This window comes from Cynoglossus semilaevis, chromosome Z (genome assembly GCF_000523025.1).
Source record: "Cynoglossus semilaevis isolate Cse_v1.0 chromosome Z, Cse_v1.0, whole genome shotgun sequence".
Classification (NCBI taxonomy): Eukaryota; Metazoa; Chordata; class Actinopteri; order Pleuronectiformes; family Cynoglossidae; genus Cynoglossus; species Cynoglossus semilaevis.
Genome location: NC_024328.1, coordinates 7,327,195 through 7,334,694, shown reverse-complemented (window position 1 = coordinate 7,334,694; position 7,500 = coordinate 7,327,195). Strand labels below are relative to the sequence as shown.

Below are 7,500 nucleotides of genomic sequence, written 5' to 3'. Positions count from 1 at the left end.
AGGAATGGCCACTATGCTCTGCATGTGGAGAGACCCATGGCATGCTCACTTGCATGATATAATGTAACACATTCACACACATATGCACGTCCATATGGAAAGAAAACACACACAATGGCTCTCTGTGCTATTTCCTTCAAATGATCTGATAATGTCACAGCGTTTTGGCTAATATCGTTACATTTTCTTTTCTTTTTTTTTAAAAAAAAAAACTATAACATTTTCTTGCTTCTAAATTATGTAGTTCAGTAAAAATAGCTTTCACTGCTCTGTTGTTTTACCAGGATTAGGCATGTATTTTCCCCTTTTTTTTTTTTTTTCTAACTCTGTTACAAAAAATGTCATTAATTTGCATTAAAAGTCATTTCTCTAACTTAAATCTTTAACATTCTGTTCTGGCAGCACTGTGCCTTTAGTACCGATGTGATACAATAGTCTGCCAATATATATCCACATTATTATTAATATTTTACAGTAAAATGTAGGATTTTTTTCACTGCTAATAGGAATCAGATAACACTTAATTCAACCTTTATTTCAATAAATCTTATTAGACTAAATTAATATTCTTGCTGTTTACATCTTTGTGACAATAGATTAAACATGTCATATGAGATACTACAAATGAAATCAAATGTGTATATTGTAAAAACATAATAAACAAGTCATTTTACACTGGATTTTTATATGTTGCTGAACGAACAAGGTTGATTCTTTTTAATTTATTGATAAAAAGATTAGGTACAAATTAGGTACAAAATTGTACCTAAAGGAAAATTAATGTGTCTTGATAAGCTCCACTATTTAATTGTAAAACGGATGATAACTTTTACCTGTTGGCACAACGGTTTAAAGGGAGGTTTGAACAAAATAGGTGACATCTGTTGGACGTGACCCAGTTTCAGTCTGTTGTTTTATCAGACTGCATTGACAGTCCTCATGAAAAGTGAGTCCAGGAATAAGCTTCTCAACATTAGGAAACTAAAGTAGACATGGTCTGAATACATAATCAACAGTCAATGTTCACAGACTTCTGCCATTTTTGTGCACAATGGAAAAATAACACTTGACCTCACTAACGTAGGCCGGTTATGAATTTGCAGCTCACATAATGGATGAGCCGACTCCAAGCAGCAGCAGTCGATTTCTCCCAAATCAACACATTTCATTCACAGTTCAAAACTTTGACTGAATGATCAATTATCCGCATCTGTTGCTCACTTATTTGTTTGCCAAAAGGCCCTCTGTGGATTCAAAGTCTTTTGTCTATTTATCATGTCACCAGTTACTATGTTCGCCCGCATCTCACAAATTCAAAAACATTGTGATTTTATGGTGCCTTGGTCAAAATGGAGCCAGGGAGAGTGAATGCACTGAGGGGCCGTTTGAAAACAGCCTGAAACAGTGTTGGGCTTCACACTCCATTCACACTGACCATCTGCAGACAGCTGCACACCCGGAGCTGAGGCTCACTGCTCTGAAACCTTGATGGCAGAGCTGCATGATGCTGGCCTGAGAATAAACACTTTATTTGACTGGACAACTTTCATAAAAGCCAGTATGAGTTGCCTCGCTTTCGCATTGATTTCTGAAGTGGTGACTGGCTCCACTGTTTGGCTTAAACTGTTTGTCGTTCAACTGTTACATGTCATTATCGAGATCCTGTTAGTGCCACCGGATCTGGGGAGCTCGGGCCGTCGTTTTGAGTCGGTGATATTGACTTTAACATTCCTCTCTGTGTCAGGATCAATCCCCATCATCCAGCTGCCTCTAATCGGAGCCATGCCAGTTATGCCGGGGTCACGGGGTCCAGCCCTGTGTCGCAATTCCTGTAAGATATGCAAGTGGGTCTGATGCACCAGGTGTAAGTGCTCACACACACACACAGACACACACAAACAAATGTATAATTCATAGCAGTCACAACTATGAGCAGCAGCAGCAGCAGCAGCAGCAGCAGTAAGGCCCAAAGGCAGAACAACACATGTTCACCATCTACACACACACACACACGCACGCATACCCTCACATACCACACTGAACTAATCACCTTTAAATCCCCGTGACAACTGTTGGGCACACAGAATGGAGCGCACCAGCTCTCCTTAACACACACTCACACACAACGCCCCAAAATAAAACCCTGTGTGTTTTAGTTCCATCAGGTCTCTGTCACCTCATGTGGAGCAGGTGGGAAACAGGCAGACCAAAAACACACACACACACAACAACATTAACATGCGCACACACACACACACGTCTCCTATTTGAGTGTGTTTCCTTCCTCACTCTGCGCACACCTTGTCCTAATGACCACAGATATGTTCCTAAAAGCAGGAACCTCCTCCAGCCATGTGTCCTGACAAGCTCAGGAGACAAATAAAGAAAGACCGTTATTGTGGCTTTCAACAGTATCCAATTAAGACCCGCCACTCAATTAGGGGGGGATGGTGAATAGTTAGTCGAGGTTTTACTTCATTAAGTGAATTCAATACACTCTGCAGTCTCCACAGTGTCTGTGGTTAGAAACTGTTACAGTCAGTAAGATGGTTTTGTTGGTTATATTATGTTACAAACAACATCATAACAACATATGTTACTGATTTAATTTGGCTTGTTTTTTCGGTTTTGGTTGGCTTACACTTAGACCTGGAAAGACTGAGATAGGGCAAATCGAGAATCACAGACCAATGGACAAAACCAGGGGTTGGAAACCTATGGCTCGCGAGCCAGATGTGGCTCTTTTGATAGCTGCATCTGGCTCTCAAATAAATCTTAGCTGGTACTTTTTTACGCAATAAGTAATAAATAATTTTGCTGATATTCAAGTAACACATTACAGAAATCACAGTGTTAAAATAGTCTTTAAAAAACTCATGTATTTTCCGCGGCAGCCTACTCTCTTTGTGTTGTGTTAAACAATTGCGGTAAAATCATCAGCTTGGGACATCATCTTTTATTTCTAGCATAAAAAGTGAAAAAGTCAAAAGACAAAGTCAGTCCATTTTGGAGCAACATACACACAGGTCTGACGCTGAAAATATAAAGTAAATAACAGTACAGTTACTGTTGCTTCCCGGGATTCACGACTCTAATCAGCAGGGGTGTTGCATTTAATCACCGTAAGGTTTTTCTTACATGATGTTTATTAAACATCGTGGAACCATATATTTATAACTGTTACACTTTTTAATCCATACATTTTTTTTTTTTTTTTGCCATCGCAATTGCATCAAAACCATGCAGCACCAGAAGTCACATTAATGATAATAAGTATTTTATGTATGGATAGTATAAAAACATAATTAAAATTAAAATAACTTTAATACCTTTTTAAATACTTCAGAAACTTATTATACTCTAAAATTATTGGTCTGGTTTAAAAATCCATACATTCAGTTGTATTCGGAGTAAAAAAAATTGTATGGCTCTCACAGAAATACATTTTAAAATATGTGACTTTTTCGGCTCTCTCTTGCTGAAAAGGTTCCCAACCCCTGGACTAAAGAGTCTGTTTCATGTCCTGTCATATTCTATAATGGTGTAACCATCGTGTATGGGTAAAAGGTACATCCCATAGTTTACTCTCCTGTATTTCTTTATATTAAAAAGTTTGGAGTTTTTTTTACTTCTTGTAGGAAGGGCACTTTCTCAGTCTTCAGAATCATTGCTTGAAGCAAAAATGTTTTCAGCAGTGAAAAGAAAAGGATTTCTCTGTAAATGAGTCCGTGCTGAATCTCCAGCAGCACAGCAGGACTCCATGGGTCAGTTCGATGGAACGCCCGCTGCGGAGCACGCAGCCCTGAGCCATTATCGAGTGGAAAAAGATCACATGTTAACAATCCCCAACTGGCAGCAACACCTGATGAGACTCCCTCATAGCTGGAAACATCAGTGTGAGCTGCAGTTATAAGAGAGGAGCTGCTGAAAGCACACTCACTGGGTTTGACGGTTTTTCAACTGCCTGATGTAAAATGAGGGGGAAAAAAGGCTAAAGACGTCCGGTATCGTCACTCACCTGGCAGCAATGTATAACGTCTTGTTCATGATCATGATGAGCTGAATGTCCAGTTTGTGTCGCTGTGTGTTGTTCCTGCCAGGTTTGTGGCCAACAAATGCTGGATACTGCTTTGTATCTGCAAAGAATACAAAAATGTGATTAAAACACTGCCATGTTATTAATTCAATAGCTCAGGTCAAGTTTACTCAGTCTAGTTAGTAACTGGAAGACTGTATAGATCAGGGATGTTTCATTTTAAGAAATGTAATGATCCTTCGAAGCTCAGCACCTCGGTACTAGTCTATAGTAACAGATGGTACTGGCTGACCAGTCCTTGGAACAAAAAAGGTCAGGGACCACTGGTATAGATGACTACTACAGAGACTACTCCATAACAGACTAATACGTGTTTCTGCAATTGGTTATTATTTGAGTTTGACAAATGTGCCCTAAACAGTTGTTGTGATGTTGTTTTTAATAACTGTTCGATAAATGAGCGAGAACACAGGAGAGTGGCAGGAGAGCTTCTGTTTAACTCTCCTGGCTCAATGATTCGTTGGTGCAGCCTGAGGAGATGAGAATAGAGAGGACTGGTTCAGCCTGTAACCACTGTCGACACAGCAACACAATTAACAACAGGAAAAACAGCAGATTATCCTTTAATGGGAGCTGGACTGTGTTTCAAACACAGCTTTAAGTTGCCCAGATTTAAGTGTGGAGACGGCTGGTGCTCTGGAAACAATTCAGACTCATTGTCTTCACGGGGCATTAGGTGAAGGAGGAGAGGGTGTAAGGAGAGGACGCAAGGGCTGAGAGGGATGTTGACGAGTAAATGGACAGAACAAGTGGCAGTGATGCTGAGAGAAGAAGACTGGCGGAGTCGGAGTACGGACGGACAGGGCACAAAAAAAAAATGCATGATTGGGGAACTTTAGAAAAAAAAGGAAGAAAGAAAGAAAGAAAGAAAGAAAGAAAGAAAGAAAGAAAGAAAGAAAGAAAGAAAGAAAGAAAGAAAGAAAGAAAGAAAGAAAGAAAGAAAGAAAGAAAGAAAGAAAGAAAGAAAGAAAGAAAGAAAGAAAGAAAGAAAGAAAGAAAGAAAGAAAGAAAGAAAGAAAGAAAGAAAGAAAGAAAGAAAGAAAGAAAAAAGAAAGAAAGAAAGAAATGAACACCTGGTACTTACAGTTGCTGTGTGAGATGCTAATAGGCTCGCTGTCTTCGGGGAAGCCCGCCCCAGCTATTTGCAGTAGCGTGAAGTAAAACAACAAGGCCTCTGACCTCATTGTTGCAACAACTCTGCTGCTGCCACTGCTGCTGCTGCTGCTGTTCCTCTGCTACAGGTTTCTGTCAGCCTGTACTGAAAAGACAGATGTGGAAGACAAGGGAGGGGACGGGAGAGAGGGAAACAGAGACAGAGGAAAAAAAAAGAGAATTTGTCAAACCCATCTGTCCACAGCTGACTGCACCGGCTGTAATCAGCCGTGTTACTGTGTAGATGGTGTGAAACAAAGAAGCGCTGAACAAAGTGACAAGTGACAAAACTAGTGGAGAAGTAAAGGACGAATGTTGGTTAAAAATATCCCACGTGCACAGGCTGTCAGAATAACATTCATATGCATTTTTAATTCGATTAGTTTGGTTATATGTGTCATAGATCAATGTCAGGCAGAGAAGATTTTTTCTATCAATGTCTAAATGTCATTGTCAATGTCATTCCTTCTAAATAGAAGGAATGTTGTTGATGCCACCTTCTAGAACGAACATTGGTTCACTTTTAAATATTCAATGAAAACAACTACTATCTGTGTCTGAAACAGTGTTTAATTGTCTTTTGTAATTACACTGTGCTGCTTGGAACCTGGTTGAGATTTAACAAATATATTAGACTCTGAGGACAAAAGTCTGTTACAAGGTCTGTAAAAACCAGGAATCTTGTTAATAAAACACATAACAAAACTTTCTCTACTAAAAAAAGGTTTATTACAATTTTACTCCCTGGTCTAACCTTCTGCACAAGCATAAAATTTAAAACTTTCTTTATTAACCAAATTAGTCCAAATTAATTTACGTCCAATCACACTGTAGTTGTCTAACAAGTGGTTGTATCAACAACGAGCTGCGAGATTAAAAGGAAAATGGAATAAAACAAATTCTGCCGTTTCTTCACCTTGAGTTCCAGGCAGCACACAGCGATCTCCAGCAGGCTAATTCTCTAATGTAATGTTTACCCTCGAAAGTGGGTTTAATAGTAAACGCCCTGAATCGTGTTGGGCTAATGTTTTCATCAAACCAACCATGGCAACTGAGCTTCTCTCGAGCAGGTTATGGCAACAAATTACACTCATAAATCACCACAGACAATTACTGCGCCTGTAATCTAATCAGGAATAAAGCATTTCATTTACATAAAACACCTTCTTGTTTTACCACATGCTGAAAGCCTAAGTGGTGAGATGTTGCTGGGAAGATATCGAAGAGCCGGCTTCAGGGGTAGAGAGTTGATTCAAAGGTCTTTTTCATTTTCTGCCGTCTGATTAAAGTTGTTTATCTCACGCCGTATTTTTATTCCTTGTTCTACGTCCGAGGTGGAACAAACAAGGAGGAGAAGAGGGAAAACGAGAGGGAGAGAGAGAGAGAGGGAGAAGGGAATTACTTTCTCCCTTCTTTGTCATGTCTTTCTCTGTCCCTCTCACTCTCCATGCTCCCGTGAATCTCATTCAGGAGAGGAATGAAAACACTATTCACTAGGAGAATTACTTTAACACTGAGGAGAATACCAATACTAAAGCCTGGATACGACCTTGATCTCACAAGCTGCTCAGTTTCGCTCCTCCCTCCCTTACTCCTCTGGCCTATTCCTCTTCCACCCAACTGTGTGACTTTTAAAAAAGACAAATCACTAAAAAAAAAAAAAAAAAAAGATCCCTCCCACCCACCCTCACCTTCATTATACTGCAAAGGTTGACTGAGTTGCACTTGCACTGCGTGGTCCAAACTGTAAATACAAACTTTTTCTCCACAGAGCAGAGCTCTGCAGTGATGCGTTTTCGTCCAGATTCTTGACCCCCGGAAGTCCTCTGGTTATTGAGTGACTGATGAGCAGGAAGTGGCATCGGGCACGGGGGTTACTGAGTGATAGATACACAGTGTTTTTTTTTTTTAACAGAAAGTGGGAACTGGAATAAAAACACTGACCTGATTGAAGACTTAATGACTTAATAAAACATAACATATATGCAGTATGTGGAGTAATAATCTACAGACTTTATGGATCGTGCCTAAGTCATTCATCTTGCATGTGCTCAAAATCAGAAATGAAATGAAAGCTGTGCAGATTTTTAATCTGCATTAGTGACTTTCAACAGGATGCTAAAACTCATTAGCCAAACCATCTCACATTGACTCCTGTGATACGCAAAATAAATTGAGCACAAACTGGTTTAAGTGATACCTCTAAACCTTTCTGTGATCCTATCATTACCAGCTGCCACATGTAAGTAACA

The 7,500-nt window shown here is 39.6% G+C and overlaps 1 protein-coding gene across 5 annotated transcripts in view; it reads right to left on the bottom strand.

The window, feature by feature from the left end:
* The window catches only part of sema6a (sema domain, transmembrane domain (TM), and cytoplasmic domain, (semaphorin) 6A), a 114,155-nt gene that overhangs the window by 62,331 nt on the left and 44,324 nt on the right, over positions 1 to 7,500 (bottom strand). For 4 of the 5 annotated variants that reach the window (XM_008335977.3, XM_025053020.1, XM_025053018.1 and 1 more), the window contains exons 2-3: positions 5,181 to 5,354; positions 4,019 to 4,136 (exon numbers count right to left, since the gene is read on the bottom strand). In XM_008335977.3, coding sequence (XP_008334199.1) covers positions 4,019 to 4,136; positions 5,181 to 5,280 — 218 coding nt within the window. In that variant the 5' untranslated portion in view covers positions 5,281 to 5,354. The remainder of the gene's footprint in view (positions 1 to 4,018; positions 4,137 to 5,180; positions 5,355 to 7,500) is intronic. The other variant, XM_025053017.1, reaches the window with a different exon arrangement.